We start from the raw sequence: 18,412 nt of genomic DNA, 5'->3' as shown, positions 1-18,412 counted from the left end.
AATAAATTATTTTATACTTAAATTAATTTAAAACTTGTGATATATTCTACAGCGCCACCAAGCACATTTTTTCATAGAACTATATTGTTTAACATTTATAACGATAAAATAAACATCAAACATGTACATCTCGATACATTCCCTTCTAAAGCAGACCTAACTATGTCTTATATACTTTACCAACTTAGCTTTTCATAGTTATATTAAAATAGCCTAATTATAAAGATTAAATATTCAATACTTTCAGTAATCTGTATAAAACAATTACAATTTTTGAAAGACCTAAGCATCAAATACGTGTAACTTCAAGCAGATTTGTAATATATATATTATATATATATATATATATATATATATACGTAATTGAAAAATTGACATAAATTTGCATTATATTTTAATAACCAATAATATTTTGAACTATACCTATTTACTTTTTAAAGAATGAGCAAAATTGATCATATTTGAAACGCATAAGCGATATTAAAGTTTTATTTTAAATACCAGAGTACAACACAATTTAATGAGATTGCGAGTGCACCCATTGGGTAATTTTCCGTCTTTGTCAAACACATAGTAACATAGATATTTAGACGAGTTTTTATTCCAACATATCGATTCATCTACTATCTAGTAAAATTATAAGAATTCTGAAATCAGAAATTAACTTTCTCATAATTTTTAATTTAACTTCTCAAAATATTAAAATATTTTATTTTTTCTTCTATTATTTTTGTTTAGAATTTAGGATAAAATCGAAAATTTAGAAAAGTTGATTTGAAGTGGACCTATTATAGAAAATTCAATTTATTCTCACAATTCTTAAAATATTCTTAGATCAATCAACACGTTGGAATTAAAGCACAACTACATTTGTATACTGTACGTGTGTTCAAATGTTAGACATCAAAGATGAAAAATCACTGCTTTCATTTCTCTGAAAGTTACGCTTTGTAATTAATAATTTAGTCATATAATTACGTTAAAGCAAAAACATCTTAATTTTTAATGATAGAACTGTGGCGAAATTAAAAAATTAAAAAAAATCAATTTAACCATTACTTATTCATTTTTTATCGATATTTTCGGTTTGTTAATTACCTATGTCAATTTATACACATTATAGGGTCATAAAAACAATTAGGTACAAAAAATACTGCCGTAGCATTGTATATGATGTTTTAAGCTAGAAGTGAAATTTATGTGGTACCTAAGAAAAGGACCCTTGTAATTTGACAAAACGGGCCAATACAATTCACGTCTTAAGTTTCGGGAACTTTTGATTAACTGTTTCCATAAAATAATGTTTGAAAACCGAGCCCATATAATTAAAAATAATACGTCTGTAAACAAAACAGTTAACGTAATATGATTCTACATAGGTATTATAAAAAAGACAGATAACAGTTAGACGCTGCACTTTATGATCCTTAAGAAGGTTTCATACCCCGCACGTGTAGTCTGTCTTACTAACGTACATCGTACATAGTACATCAGTACATCACAGCAAATTTGCTTCAGCAGAATCCACTTTATGCTGTTAGCTTTAATATTATTCGATTTCCCTTTAAATTTGATAATAGATAAATTGACTATAATATTAAAGCAGGTAACAGCATAAAATGGATTCTGCTGAAGCAAATTTGTTATGAAATACCAAGTACGTTAGTAAGACGGAGAACATAATATTCGGGTACGACATCCTTTTAAAATATGAACCGTCGTAAATTAATTTATAATTAAACCGAATATCGAAATTCAAATTTTTGTTAAAATTGTTATACCTGTAATTTATTGGTACCTACTTATAGTTTAGTAAAATTGAGTAGACTTTTTTGTTAATTATAAAACGTTAAAGTGACAATGTACCTGTTTAATATAAATTATAATATTAACAAAAGAACTTCCAAAATATTAAAACAAAAAAAAATCAATGAACGAAATATTCTTTGATAATTCACAATTGTTAATATTTCCATGTTAAATACTATTTATAAAAGATAAAAAAAAACCATTATCAAATGGTTACAATTGAGCTGATTTCGTCGAATTTTAAAAATGGGAATTAGTTTCCCAATGATTATAATGCATCAGACATATCACGTTTTTCCTAATAATTAGCGTAATAAACTAAAAATTGCATTTTTATCATTATAATTGTTTAGGTATCATGTTAAACTAAAAAAAAAAATAGTTAACTTCAGTTAACCTAACCTGCTATGAAATTCTATATCGTTAAATTCCTGATACATTTTATATTTCACGTTAGTTGTGTAAAAAATTTTTCTACGTATAATAAATAGTGAATTTAAAAATCATATATATATATAATATGCGTGTTATACTTCAGTGTGAACTACACATATATTTAAATTTAAAATGTTACAAGTACTTATATATATAATATAAAGAATAATATTTTTAGTTCGTTTAATAAAAAATAAATAAGCTATCTTCATTTTTTAAAAATGTCAAATTATATTTATTTATTAACTTGCAAAATTAATTCACAATTTAGATATTCAAATTTTCATTTGTTATAAATTCGTAATTGTCAGCAGTTAGTTGCAAAAATAACAAAAATTATTCGAATTAAAAGTTTGTAAATTATATCTACCTAATGCTGTAATTTAACAAAACAGATTAGTTGATTATATAATATAGTTATGTACAGCCACAAATTGTATACTTATATATTATTATATTATAACGAAATAAGTTATACGGTAGATGTTATATTTTATACACACAAAGCTGTCAGACATTTCTTTGGAGATTTTATTTATTTTCCGTCCTCCTGTATTATATTTCGTCACCAAAAATAAAAATAACTAAAACTAGAAAAGCTTTTAGCACCAAGTGGACAGTAACAAAATTACCGTACCATTAATTTTCCACTTTATGGAACTCAATGTCAAGGAGACACGGGAGCTTAAGGAGAAGTACACTTTTCCGTTGGTACAGTCACTTCGCTAAATGAGAACTCAGCCAATCGAAAATGACGTATATTTTAAACAATATTCAATCCATTTAAGATGTCATTTGGGAAGGAAGTGACATATAACGCGTCGACGGACAATATTGTTTTTGAAGTAAACCAGAATGGCAAAGATATCAAAATATTTTATTTAAGTGTTTACAACACATTTTTTCATGCATCAATCTGCATTATTGCGTTCCACACCAAACTTCAAGACATAAATCGTTACCAGAAACAACTGGAACCCGTATTCTTTATGATAATAAATTCACTATTTAGTTAAAAAAAAAAATGTCCAACATATTTTGAAATTTATTTTCTTTTATAATAAAATACTTTCTGTAAGTACTTTCTGGTGCGTAGTGCAGCATATATTCACGACCGACTTAGATTTAGTCAGTGCAAGCTTTTGACATGACTTTTTGCTTATTTCATATTTACGTTATGACCCGCATCAAATCGTGTCCATTTTCCATGTATTTCATTTTCATACAATTACAATATTTTTATTTTTAATTACAACGGTCAACGATTTTTGTAATATTTGATACTTATAATGGTCATAATTCCTAATTATTATTTTTTATATAAATATTAGGTAAATCGTAGGTAAGAACGTAAAAGTTTAAAATATTATAAACAAACTTATATAGTTAAATGATTTAATGATTACTTATGGTTGTGATTTATAAATATCGATGGTAATAATTATAAATTAATTAATACAAATTGAAAAGAAAAAAATCAGTCGATTAAATAAAAATAAATAATTCCATACATGATTTAATTTCTTATTAATGTCAGCTAATAATTGCCTACTCGTGTATAGTTTGTTAGATACTCTATAATCTATTAAGAATAAATACCTATGAAAGAATATTTTTTTTTCAAACAGTCGGTGTTTAGAATTATACTATCTATGACAGAATCATTTTATTATATATGACCTACAATAAATAATATATTTTCTTTAAATGAATATTATGCAAATATTTTCATTGAGTATTTGAGTGTCTCTCAATAAGAACTTCTCTACCTACCCACCACCAGTTTCACATTGAAGTCCCCATGAGACAAGACGTCCAACTATAGTAAATATACACACACAGATGGCATCGAATTACCCTTTCTGTTGACCGTGACGAAACGAAATTACAAAGGTTTTTGTCTTCTTGATGTGCTAACCTTTCGATATTGAATTTGTCAAGCGTACTTTTCCCAACAGACAATATGGAAATCTAACACATAAATCAGAATATCGTGGTGCACAAAAGTACGCCAACTGGTGTTTTTTGTTATTATTATTTTTTTTAAGTATAATATTGTACACTACTAGTTACTACCCACGATAGTACGACCGCATATGCATACGCGTTTAATTTTATTCTATACGCGTTAATTAATTAAAATAGAGCATATTAATTAATTTGTGTCCGTAAGCCCAAACTACGCCCCGTAACAAAAACATAATTCGATGGAATAATATTAAAACACTAAAATATTAAACACTACCACATGAGAAGGGAAAACAATTTTCTCTGCGACCTACATACTACATATATTATATTTATATTTCACAAACGTACCTGCGCTTAATTCGTGTACAACGAAGATGTTACATTATTCGTTAACGAATCTAGAATTCACTAAAACCCCAAAAAAACATTATGACGTGATGGTCGTGATGTATGTATTGTAATTTAATTCATCGACTGATGTTTAGCAGTGATTTATTAATTTTTGACGCGGACTGCGAGAATTTTGGTCGTTGTTCGGTCAAAATTGGTGTTACGTGGAAACTGAAAACTGAGGATAAAACACAGACATCAAATGCAAAATTGAGTGTTTAATAAATATTAGATTTTATTGGTTCGAAATACTAATATGAATTACATTCAGTCTCTCGTAATAGTCGGTGGTCGTCGTCACGGACCTAGTTGTCATAGGACGTCACTAAAGCAAGTCCTGGCTTTTAACATCTGTTCGTACGTATACGCGTGCAGCCAACTCGATTCCTAGTCCCACCTCTCCAAGATCGGGTAAGGTGGATGAAGAATCAAACAAGTCGCGCTGTTTGTAATTTATATCCCAAATTTGCAATTTATATAGGAAACCAACTATCTTTTCTATCCTATTACGATATAGCCTGTAACGCTTGTACTTTGTACTTGCAACTGTTATGATCCTACAGACCACGTAATATTTAAGACGTGGTATAAATATAAACGTAAACCAATACGCAAGGAAATGAAATTCGGTTGTTAAAAACCGAAAAATACTCTTTAACATTAACATTTCGTATAAATACACGTGTAATACGTATGTATAATATAACCACAATAAACCTATATCATTGATGCAATACATAAAATGAGAGCTGCACTGACAAACAAAAGAAAATTAATTATAATAAAAATATTTTTTTCAACCTAACCTATTTAATTTTATAATTATATTAACTTATTAACAGGAACGTAATACTGAGGCTGGCTCTACTTTGACGCAGTTGGTAACTCGGTGTTTTAATTATAGAACCGTTTGATAAGTACTTAGTTTCAATGTTACAAGGAAGAACAAGACCGTTTTCCTGAACTGATTCAACTTAATTAAATAGTTTATATTTATTTTACACGAATTATAGTTATAAGAAATACATACAGTAGTATACAGGGTGTAACAGATAGACTTGATCAAATATTGGTTTACAATATATATTTAAAGTTGACTTAGTAAGCTTAGTTACCTATATTTTTAACGATTCCTTTTTATATAGGTCGAGGAAAAAGATGAAAAAATTAGATTTAAAACTATCATTTTTATAAAAGTTCAAATACAATACAATTTAGATTGTCTATTTTTCTTTGAAATTTATTAAAAATCTTCTACTAAATTATGTACAGTACGAGAAGAACCAATAATTGTTGAGAGTAAAATTACTGTTTACAATTATCAAAAAGCATAATATTTAAGTCAATATTGTGACATTTCTGTTTCGGCATAACAATTTTATACAATGACTCCACCTTCGATTCGTCAACTGTCAAGTGGGAAGCAAAGAAATCACCATTAACATCCAGAGTATTTAATTTCCTATTGGTTCATTAATTACACCAAAAATATTTTTAATATGTCATAAAATATGAAATAAAAATATATATTCAATAAAATATAATAATATTATCGTAATATAATACATATTTAATATTAGATTAACTATAACTTGATTGACGTGGAACCAGCAAGGCAGCAAGTAGCAACCATGAATGGTGACTGAAGGAAAGTTTATAACAATCATTCCACTCAATGCTGCAGTCTCATAAATTTGTAATTGTAAGATTTTTTTTTCATAAATTATATTTCATTAATTTTATTTTATTAACTTTTTTTATTAATATTATTATTTTTCGAAAGCGTTTTTCAATTTTTTAATGTATAGTTTTTTTTATGGATTTTATAATTTTTAAAATTTTAAATAGTATATATAATATAAGCTTATTATTTATAAAAGTATATAAAATCTGATATGGTATTTATTATAGTTGGACCATTTTTATAAATTATAAATTACTCAAAACTAAAATTGTCAAATTACCATGACCCATTTTTTTCAAACTCCTTAATCCTTATCATATATATCTACCTATAATTTTATCCTTAGTATACAAAGTTACACAATTCAAAAACTACTTGTTAGAATTTTGATTTTAATGCTAAAAAATATTCAAAAAAATTATCCAATAAATAAAATACAGTAAAAATAATAAATTTAATTTAGAAAAACAGAAGTTTATATCGCTACAGAACCCTTCTTATAGTCACCAAGTAATACAAAAAATCTCAATAATTTAAAAATATGGTCTTAGTAAATAAAGTTTAAGTATACTAAATATTCTAAAAATCAGATTTTGAATAACTTCAGAGAAAAAAGGGGATAAGTATACTTAATGAATCTCTGTGTATTCTTATTCATTATTTCTACAATTTTTTCCTATAAAATAAAACTCTGAGTATGACACTGCGATATCTTTTTTTTTCAGTTTAAAACTGACGACACCGCGGGAATGCTTTGCAGTACGTCCGTAACGCCGTTATTATTGTTTATTGAAAATAAAAAAAATCGTCAATATTATTACAATTAACATTTGCACAATAAGAGTGGACAGGACAGGCCTTGGTTCATCACCATACAAATACTATACAACAATACAACTTTACTATGATCATGGTTTTGCGTTCTAATTTTATTTTTTTTAGTAATTCTTTACGGGCCGACCGGTCGAACGGAGTCCGCCACCCTTGTTTCTTGTGCATAATCTTCAGTGATCACCTCATCTGGCCCATGGTTCCTCGAGGTAAAGTAAAAGAATGTGGTCGGTAGCACCTTCAACATTTTTCGTGGCTACTGTAGCGGCTATACGTAACGTTGTTCTTCTACCTTACATAAGACTGTCGACCGGTATCTTATTAATTATTATAATAGCCATATTAAGGGATTAAGTCACGTAAACTCTCTGCATGACACTGCAGTAATATATAAAACAACTTACTACACGTAATGTTCAAGATTTACTATTTATTTCAATCCAAACTTAACTAATAAAACATTCAATAACAAAAGTATTCCTACAAATAGGTAAACCACCATTATAGTAGTGCAAATTTCCAGTAGTACAAATACATACAATTGTACTACAATTATTATAAAAAAGATTTTCAAGGATGTCAGTTATTTAATTACAACGAACTTGTACGAATTTCAATGTTACAAACGTTTCCTCCGTTAATTACAGAAATTTACAATTCCAAACAATTACGATCTACTTTTTCAGTCTAAAATTGTTTACAAATTTTAAAATTCAAAATTCAAAATTTATAAGTCCAACATGTTTTTAATATCCAAAATTATAACGTCCAGATTTTTACCGTTCAAGTTATTACCTGGACCTCTTATAACAACGTTATTGTGAGGAAATACAAAATCCCAAATTTGCCGACTATTTCATGAATCATCATCGACGTACTTACAGAAAGACAGGATGGGCAGCTGCCGCTCCTACAAGCTTAATATTTTGTCTAACTGTAATATATAAATATATTAGGCAATCATATATCTAAATATTAACTCTAAATATACAATAATAATTGACAGGAATTGTGTAACCTAAAATTCTATCCACCTCTGTTAGTAAGGTATGTGAACGCGTCAAACTGAATTATGGTTTTGTTATATTGTATGAAGTTTGATGCGAAACAAACATAAAACACAAAAAAAAAAAATAACTTCACGTCAAAATCGATTATAATTATTATTATACAGACACTAAATAATAAATATTTTAAATATAATTTATAAAGACACCAAAACAATAGATATATATTATTTATAATATAATGTATTTTAATTTTGATTTTAGCCGCAGCGGTACGTAAATAAATCAAAAAATAACTTTATATGAACAAAACTTTGTTATACCGTAACTGACATATCACACATCAGTGAAAAAAAGGAAATATAAAATCACACAAATATTGCAAGTTTTAAAAAGAAAATATCGACAAACCATAGAATGTAGACAATTCCACAGAAAAATCAAACGTTTTATTTTGTCTTTTGATGTGTATTAATTAAACTGCTATTTTTATTGACAAATGTAAACCATTACTTTCATTCAATTATACGGTAAAATTTCAATAACTTGAATTTCAATAAGAGAAATAAAAATTAATTTAGTTTAAATATTTTTGAATTATGGGAACACGGTTAACAGAAAGAACTGATAAATGTATCTAAAATGTAATATCTCTTTAAAAATTAATAATAAATGCATAGTTAATTAATTATGTGTCTGCAGCTCTTTTGTTACACCATATATATATAACTGAGTTTTGAGGAATTATGTATTATAATTTATAGGACATTCTAATGAAGAAGTAAAAATGTTATCACATACGCATCCTACAGTATATAATGATGCAAATAGTTTAAATACAAAGAAGGGAAAATATGAGCTTTTATAAACAAAGTATTCTCATTAACATTTGCACGGTCAGTCTTTACTTTGTTATAAAATATTCACATTCGTTGCCGGTCACGCATCCGAAGTCACCATATTAAGTCCCCACCGAATTGAAAGACTAAATTGAAAAATTCCGTCAATACCGTTGGATCTAATGAAATCAAATAATGTGCACGAAATAAAATCAAAACTATATTATGCGCTGATAACCCAGCGAAAACTCTTTAATAGCCAACAGAGGTCCGTTCGAACAGGCTATTATCCCTTTTCGCGTGGTGATATCTGTTAATTTCAAAGTCGCGCACGCATTAATATATATATAGATGCGCATAATTACTTTAATTGTAATTACGAGGGTTACCAAATTTCCATTAAGACACTTCAATTTTGAATAACGCGTAGTAACGCTCACCCAAAACAATGTATATTATGTACATATAATATAATATATACCAATAGATGTGCATTATAATATATATATAAGAATAATAAATTTATCTAAGAGTGTAATTTATCCTCTATACATATTACATAATCCGTTTTTATAGGTATACGAAAAACGTACGTTTAAATTATTTTTCTAGTATAAACAGAAAAATTTGATATTTTTAAATATGATAGGTACATTAAATTTCCATGACGGTTTGTATTCGTAAAGACCTTGGTAATCAACAGGTAGTTTTCATATATGCGCAGCAACTATACATTATTATGGCAGAGTTTACTAAACACCGGAATAGCTCTAAAGACTAAAATGTTATGGAAAATATATTTTTAAATTCCCATGTTTATGTAAAAGCACAAGAATATTGTATTCAGAATAATAGCTGTAGGAGATAGATGATAGAATAATTTTTGAAATGCTCTCTCTTATTATTATATGTTCAACGTTCAATGGTGATAATTCTAATGACACGGAAAGCAAAAAGATAAAAAAAAAACCATTCCTATAAGAATCACTCTCCACCACAGTAAACCGACTAAACCACATTTCTCTTTCGAGCCGTTTAACATACCTAATACCTATCTACAATGTATGGACAGCTGCATAATAATTTAACAAGATTTACATAATATATATTTTATCCAGCAAACTACGAGCTGGCTGATAATATGACACTTTTCAGATCAATTAACGTAACATAGACTTAGTTATGAGAAGGCAAGTTTAAAAGTTAGTGTAAGCCCAGTATACATAATGATTCTTTTATCATTATCACTCATTGATTCGTCAATTATTAAATTTTTTTCATTTTTTTTCATCCTGTTTTTAATAGTGAAACCACTATCAACTTTTGATTTTATAATGGTAATCTACATTTAAAATGCACTAAAATAATAGAGCTGTTTTTATATGAATTTTAACGTTCAAATTATTATTTTTTGATAATTTTTTAGCGAGATATAGCTTTTAAAAGTTAGGCGGTTTTCAGTTTTTATAATACTTCTTGTTTTTGAAGACCAGTAGTCACATGGGTATATTGAGTAATAAGAATAACTAATAGACAATAAAAGGTACACATTTTCATATGTAATAAATTCGTTATCGACTATCGACGCAGTGATGAACTTTGTACTTATAGTTATACTATGGACTAGTACTACTCTATATACTAACAGCCATAATAACCTATAGCAAGGATGGGCAACTGAAAGTTATTAGAGGGCCAATTTTTAGAAAATTAAAATTTAGCGGGCCAGAGTATAAACAAAAAAAATGGTCATTCAAAATATGCATTTTAATTTAGCATAGACGTAGCTTAGAGTAGAGATGATATTGACTTTGAAATTGTATGATGTAATTTGAAAATGTAGCGCGACCCAGATAAAAAAGGTTCGCGGGCCGCCAGTTACCCACCCCTGACCTATAGGATGAATACCTCAAACCACCCAACTTTGAGCAGCTATAACTCACTAACGATTAAATAAAAAATAATGATTTTAACGTTAAAATTCATAAAAAAAAATAGCCCTACTATTTTATGGCATTTTAAATAAAGGTTACCAATTGAAAATCAAATTACTATATTCACTATTAAATAAAAGGGTGAAAAAAATAAAAATTTAATACAGTTGGGAACAGCATGATACAAAATATTTTGAAAAAAGTCAATAATTTACGAAATAATGAGTGTATAATGATAAAAGAATCACCTTGTATAATAAAAATGTCAAATGTCAAAATATTGAGCAATAGTAACATCACCGAGTACGGACGGACGAGAACGTAGTGTCTAACCTAACCATCGCACGAACCAAAGTGTACCTCTAACACTGCATATTCGCGCGGTATTCATACTGACACACTGACAAAAGATAGGTATAATCGTTACCAAGGCACAAACAGTAACTAATATCGCCAAATCTTTATAAACAACACGTTCAAGTAGTAATCACCCCCCTCCCCCCCCACATTTCTGAAAGACGCCATTTTTTTGGTATCCACTATTTCTCGTACTTCAAACGCAGACAAAAAGGATAGTTTTCTGTGGTAGAAAAATTAATGAAATATTATTATTGTTACAAGTCGAGGGAAATATATTAACACTAAAAAATAATTATTTGATCAAAGTGGTTGATTATTTTTATATTCTTAAATTATTACAAAGAAACAATAATATTACAAATAATTATTCAATAATAAAAAACATAAAAACTAAATATTTTTTATTCATAGGTTCTGAGGAAAACGAATTTTTAGTTGCACTGATTGAACTGTATAATTATTATACTGTTTTTAAATAAATTAAATTACCGTATTTCCTACTAACATTTAATTCAGCTACATAACATAGAACATTTTAAAAAGGGATAATTAGCGTCTGTTTTTCCACAAATCTACAAATTATAATCTATTTTGCGAATAACAATCAATATACAAAAAACAATAATATACGCGTAACATCTAAATATATAATAGAGATGTATAGGATTGTAAATATTAACTAATTAACGATACGGTTTATTTCAACGGCGAAACTGATATTCTCTCTGAATAATACATCCACGCCTTTTTTTTCTCGATTTGTCTGGCAACGTATTTAATATCTTTATCGTCTGTCTGATTACATGATAATATTCCTAAAGTCCAAATTACAGCCAATAACAATCTATCAAAACTATAACAAAATATTAAACTTGAAAACAAATGCTACATGATCCAATAATAATAAATTATGAATATTATGGTATATAGCCATATGTATTATATAATATACTTAACGAACCTCATTAATTTTTGAGACCATAAAATAATTAAGAGACACGAGGATCCTGGGAATCCCATATTTGACAAAAATCGATTAAATTGCTGAGATTTCAATGAGCAAATATTTTCATTCATTAAATGATAATAAAAAATCTGTGGAAAATTCAACAATTATAAAAGTAGGTATTTATAACCATATTAATATAATTAAATTCCGTGGTAAATCTTTTATTGTAAATTATTGCATTTAAATTTACTTATGAATATAAATAATATTATATTCAAAATATACTAATATTTTTTTAACAGTACAACTTGTTTAAATATGAATAAATAACACTAATAACAATCAAATACCGCTAGAGAAGAAAAGTTATAGTTACGAGTATTTGAGTATATAATCCAAAGAATTTTAAGGTATAATCTCCGAACTCAGTTCAGAAGTGGTATAGTAGGTACTTATACTATATGTACCTATATTTTTTCCATTCTGCAGTAAGTATTACAAATTTTAAATAATTTTAGCATAATTAAAAAATTTCAACACTTTTTTTAATTTTTTCAACTACATACAATATACATACATAAATACCAAATGTCCAAATACCTTTATACATTCATAATTTAAATGTTATTCTCTTTTTTAAACCTTCTCCATTACAAAAACTCTATAGCGAAAAAAATCTCTTGGTCCCTTAAAATCCGTTATAGAGAGTAAATGAATTACAAAATTAGATAAATATAATTTTCTAGTCTGAATATTTCTAATTTTTTTTTAACAATATCAAATTAAAAATATATAATTCTTAAAAAATTACCACTAATTATCTTTACTGTCTTAAATTAAACCATTCATAAGAACAACAAAAAGTTTATATTACCTACAATTATTTTAATTGATGCTATCTCTAAAACTTTTATAATTATAATTTATCTGAACATCTATACGTAAAAACATTAGAATACGTGCACGTTCTAAAATTTCAGTAATAATTATTATACTATACAACTATACAAGAGCTTAACTAGTAAATATGCCTAAATAGTATGTTATTAATTTCAATTAAAGCTTGGTACAAAATAATAATAAAAATACTTGAATTAAATTAAAGCAAGCGCTAAATTATAATTATATTTTTCAAAAATCGGATTTTTATGTAAATGTTTAAACAATTGTATAGTACCTATCATAAAAAATAAATTTCCTAACATAAGTATGAAATTTATTTCATTAAATTAGTACTTAGATTATTTACTAGAAAATCAAAATAAATAAAATTCTATTCCTTCATTACTTAATATTCACACAACAAAACATAAATAAAATTATTTTACTCCATAGATAATGTAATTCAAAATATAGGTCTTAACAAATTGTAATACCCCAAAAATCTATATTTTAAAAACAACCCGAAAAATAATAATAAGCGTTATACAAAAGGAATTTTTTATAACTTACAAAATTTTTATATATTCTTGTTTTGAACAACATAAATATAGGTACTAGTGTTTTTTTAACTTATAAAATGTATTGATAAAAATATTTTAAAGTTTATGAATGAAATGAATATAAGAATGTGCAAGTATGTAATAGGACAACTTAAGAAGATATGACCACGAGAACAAAACAATTGTACAAAATATGTACAATGTAAATGACAACGTAATTTTTAAGAAAGTCAAAATTATATAAAAAAAAAAAGCATAGATGAATAGATGATAGATGTCAAATAATTTTTAAATAATTAAATTAAATCAAATAATTTACTTTACCGGTTTGAGTCCTGTTATATCCGTAATATCAATTGCTAACATAATCATAAATGATATAATCCACATGGAACAATGCAAATAAAAGTGTATATTTTCAGCATAATTTATGTTCAGATTCCACAAACATATCTCAGGAACTTCCTGCCAAAAGTCAATAACTCCCTTAAAAATAAATTTTCATATTTAATTAAATATTACTGATTAATTATAAAAGAAAAAATTGTTTATTGTCCTTAACTATTCATTAGATATTACGTTTAAGATAGATGAAAGCAAGACAATTTTAGTAAATTTGAAATAACAATCGGGCAATCCACATAAGTCACCAATTCTTTCAATGATAACCCCGATTATCCAAGGTAAATATAAATAACAAGATGCAAGTGTCCAGTTCACAATTATCCTAAAATGAATACCTAAAACAATTTGTTTTTTTTTTTTTAATGTATTTGAACATAATATACACGTCTATAAATACACAATTTACATTAAGACTTAAAAATTGTAATACATAATATGTTTAATGTATACTGTGTTTTGTTATAATAATAAACATATTTATACCATTAACAAATTTTCGAAAACAAAAATAAAATATACACATAAGACATAACAGCAATTAATATTGAAGTTGGATGTTTGATAGGTATCATGAAATATTTAATTTTAAAAATAACACACGTTACACATATTAAATAAATAGTAAGTAGATCACAAATGCGCATAAAACAATTTTATAAAACTTAACGTATAAATATAATATTTCAACATCACGATATAGTTTTATACTTTAATTTTCAACTATATTCCATAAAATTAAATAAGTAACAGAACTATTTGATTATTTTACAACCGTGTATACAAATATAAAAGCCTATAGATGTGTCTAAAAAGTAAAATGACATTGAACTACTATTGTAATTATTAATTATTATAATAATAGCACTTAATAACAATATATAAATTATTATCGTTTAATTGAAAAAAATAACTAAGAAAAACATGTTTTCCGATCAATTTTCAGTTTATTATCATTACCTACTAAAATATATTGTTCCAAACAAAAAAGACGATTAAATTAAATTCTTATTCTTTATAACTATATGTTTATATCGTATAAATTATGTACAAATTAAAAAAATTGTATGCGTATAAACTAATATTACACATACGCTAAAAGAAAGTTTTATACAGAGAAAACGAAGCACCTATCAACAAAAATTTGTCACTAACAATATATTACAGTATTTTGTAATAACCGTCTACTTTTACAAAGCTTAACATTTCATAATTTCCTCTTCCTACCCATAAGTGTTTCTCATGAATCATCGAGAAGGTAGGTAACTATATTATGTACAAATAGGGGATACGTTTTCACAGCGATACATGATGTGTCTCATTAGTCATAACTTATAATTTTATAGTAATATAGCATTAATTAGTAATAATACCAACACCTACTGCAGTGCGGTATAAGTGTATAACCAACACAAAATGTGAAAGAAACGACCTCTTTAGAGAACTTACTGACGAAGTAATAAAACTGATAAATTATTGGCCCCAAAAAGGAATCTGACATAGCTAAAAGCTAACACAATGAAAAAGTTAGGAATAATTTCATAAATTTCCGCCCAAATTAAATAAGAATTTTATTAAATTTAAATTATATTTATCAATTATCATATGGTCTACTGATTAAAAATCTTGAAAGTCAATTCCAATAGCTTGTTGAATTTAAACAGACTAAACAGAGATAACTATGTATGTTTAATTATTTGAGTGAGACACTGTAAGTGATATACAATTACTCCATTACTATATTATTTAAAAAAATTACGTCAAAATCGTATGTCTGTTTACGATAGTTTCTTTGTCGCTTAAGAATCAACCTTTTTATACTACTTAACTATTATAAAGTTGTGGTAAAACCTAACGACATCTATATAGATTCTAAATTGTACGACGAAATGAAAAGCATTTTGTGTTCGTTCGTTAATCACAGTTAATTGATCGTAATCACGCGTTTACGTTATTTGTAACCATATGTTAAATGTGCCAGTTTTTTTTATAAACCATAGGCAATTTGTTTTTTTTTTCACAATCTTTATTATGGACCTACCTAATTTTTTAATTTTAATTTTTATAATAATAATATACTTTATGCGATTTCAAAAACGAAATAAAAAATTAGCTGTATATTTTGATAATTTTGACACCGTATTTCGATAATTTTAGTGCAACAAGTCCTAAACCCTATTTATAAGTAATAGGTACCTAAAAATGTATAGTTGATAAATAATATTATGTGATATTACTATAATATGTCTATATAACACACAATTTGAAAAACAAATTGCTTTTTCTTAAAATATTTGAATTAAAAGTAATTCAAAATTTACCAAATTATGTTATTTAACTATTACTATAAAATGTCAATGATTATTATACAAAAAGTTTTTTCTATAGAACAATACAAACTATGACTACAAAGCTATTACCATATAGTTAAGTCATTTTAATTACCTACCTACTGATAGTTTTTTTTTTTTTTTAATTATTTTTATTAGTTAAAAATATTTAATTCAGAATAAATTATTCACGACACTGCCAATGATACCATATAAATTACCAACTATTAGAAATGTTTCATAAAGCATCATAATTCATAAATATTATTTTAAGAATTTTTTCAACGCGTTATCGTGATTATTTGTTTTTGCTTTTAGTCGTGGCCTCATGGGTATTCCATGTCCGATATACTATAAATAGACACATCGTTTAACTCCAGATTAAAATGAACTAAATTTTAATCTGTAGTACAAGTGTACTACTAACTGGTGTCTGGTAATAAAAAAATGCATTGTATTCTTTAAGCAATTAAGTTAAATCACGTTTAAGATACGGTTTCCCTACAGCGTCAAAGAGCGGGACAGCACGGTGTTATGACGCTGCAGAGAGCCTAATAAAGCCTTAGTTTATTACAAACAATTAATATCCAAATTCCAAATAAAAACGTATGTTAAGTATTTACCTACTTAACTATATTTAATTCTGTGATAATATTATTATTGAATCCATAATGAGTTACTGATAAAATTACTGGAAAATCCTTATAAATCTATACAAAAATTTTCTTTTTTTCTGTGCAATAATTTTATCGAAAGCACTATAATATGCGCACCTTTTTAATTAAAATTTGCACACTTCATCTAAGCTTTGAAAGCTTATCAAAATAAAAATCTATATTTACATAAAATATTTATATAGAAATATTATTGTATATACTTCATACTATGTAATTAAAAATTATACCAAGTACCAACGTTGCCGTGTTAATAATGAATTTATCAAAAATGACACAGAAAAAAATATAAAGGCAATTATTGACGAAAATTCGTTAAAATATAAAAGGAGCAACTATTTTAAAAATTAACTCAATGGGTATGGAATATAGATTACGTCATTACGAGTACCTGGTTTGAATATTTTTCCCAAAAACTTTTAGCATCTAAAATTGTACAACTGTTGTTTCTATATTTCTCCCTTATTTGTTTACGATTCGCGCGACTTACGAGAGACGGATGGTAATAAATCATTATCGGTCGGAGGTGTAGTGTTGAAACCGGCAAGGAAACGGCCGAAACGCAAGACAGACACAATCGAAACGTAAACACCAGCAATCACAGCGATCATTGCGATCGACTTGTAACCATTACCGCGTCCTCGAACTGTCGTATTCATCGTCCGCCACACACGAACCAACTGAACCGATCGGGCAATTTTACTAGCGATATTTCTACGTATAATTATATTACACTGTACCTATAACCTGTAATCTATACATACATTATGAATCGTGATGTGTAAACAAAAGTTAATTAATAAATATCATATTAATGTTTGAAATGTTTATTTACCTCGAAGCTATATATATAAATTATTATTATTTAATATTTATTATTAGAATAGGTACCGACGGCCAGCAGGCACCGGCTGGATTTAGAACTTAAAGATTGTTGTCGTTTACAATGTTTCTTCGTAATCGGGCAATCAGCGTGGGTATTAATAATTATTCAAGTTTGCAACAATGACGGTTTTGAGTTTTACAAATTAACAGCGTTAACTACTAAACTGTAAATTAGAATTGCATTACATTAAAAATTTAAAATGAATTAATATCAGTTAACACGTACTATATTTGGATTACCGAGTAAGCAACACGAATACCATAATACTATTTAACTTACTGCATTGCACGAACTAAAATATATCTTAGTTCGTGCTGAATTGATAGTACCTATTTAAACGTTTTACCACAGATGACAGATTATATTCTGTGATATTAATCTAAACTACCGACACTGATCGAGATTCGAGACACCTTATCGGTCGCTATCGTCATCAGTTCATGATTTAAAAATATAATAATTAAATCTA

The 18,412-nt window shown here is 26.7% G+C and overlaps 1 protein-coding gene across 4 annotated transcripts; it reads right to left on the bottom strand.

The window, feature by feature from the left end:
* Positions 1–11,672: 11,672 nt before the first annotated feature.
* Positions 11,673–18,318, bottom strand: LOC132931617 (nurim). Of its 4 annotated transcripts, none has more exons than XM_060997497.1 (7): positions 18,169–18,318; positions 17,893–18,106; positions 17,548–17,811; positions 14,231–14,391; positions 13,976–14,137; positions 12,222–12,355; positions 11,673–12,113 (listed from the first exon to the last, which is right to left on the bottom strand). In XM_060997497.1, the coding sequence occupies exons 3-7, from the start codon at positions 17,714–17,716 to the stop codon at positions 11,957–11,959; spliced, it is 783 nt and encodes a 260-aa protein (XP_060853480.1). In that variant the 5' UTR covers positions 17,717–17,811; positions 17,893–18,106; positions 18,169–18,318; the 3' UTR covers positions 11,673–11,956. The 4 variants fall into 4 exon arrangements, with proteins under 4 accessions (XP_060853480.1, XP_060853483.1, XP_060853481.1 ...); XM_060997500.1 differs by having other exon boundaries at positions 13,976–14,116; XM_060997498.1 differs by having other exon boundaries at positions 17,949–18,106.
* Positions 18,319–18,412: the final 94 nt, after the last annotated feature.

This window comes from Rhopalosiphum padi, chromosome 1 (genome assembly GCF_020882245.1).
Source record: "Rhopalosiphum padi isolate XX-2018 chromosome 1, ASM2088224v1, whole genome shotgun sequence".
Taxonomy (NCBI): Eukaryota; Metazoa; Arthropoda; class Insecta; order Hemiptera; family Aphididae; genus Rhopalosiphum; species Rhopalosiphum padi.
The sequence above is the reverse complement of the archived record's forward strand: the minus strand, read 5'-3'. Positions and strand labels throughout refer to the sequence as shown.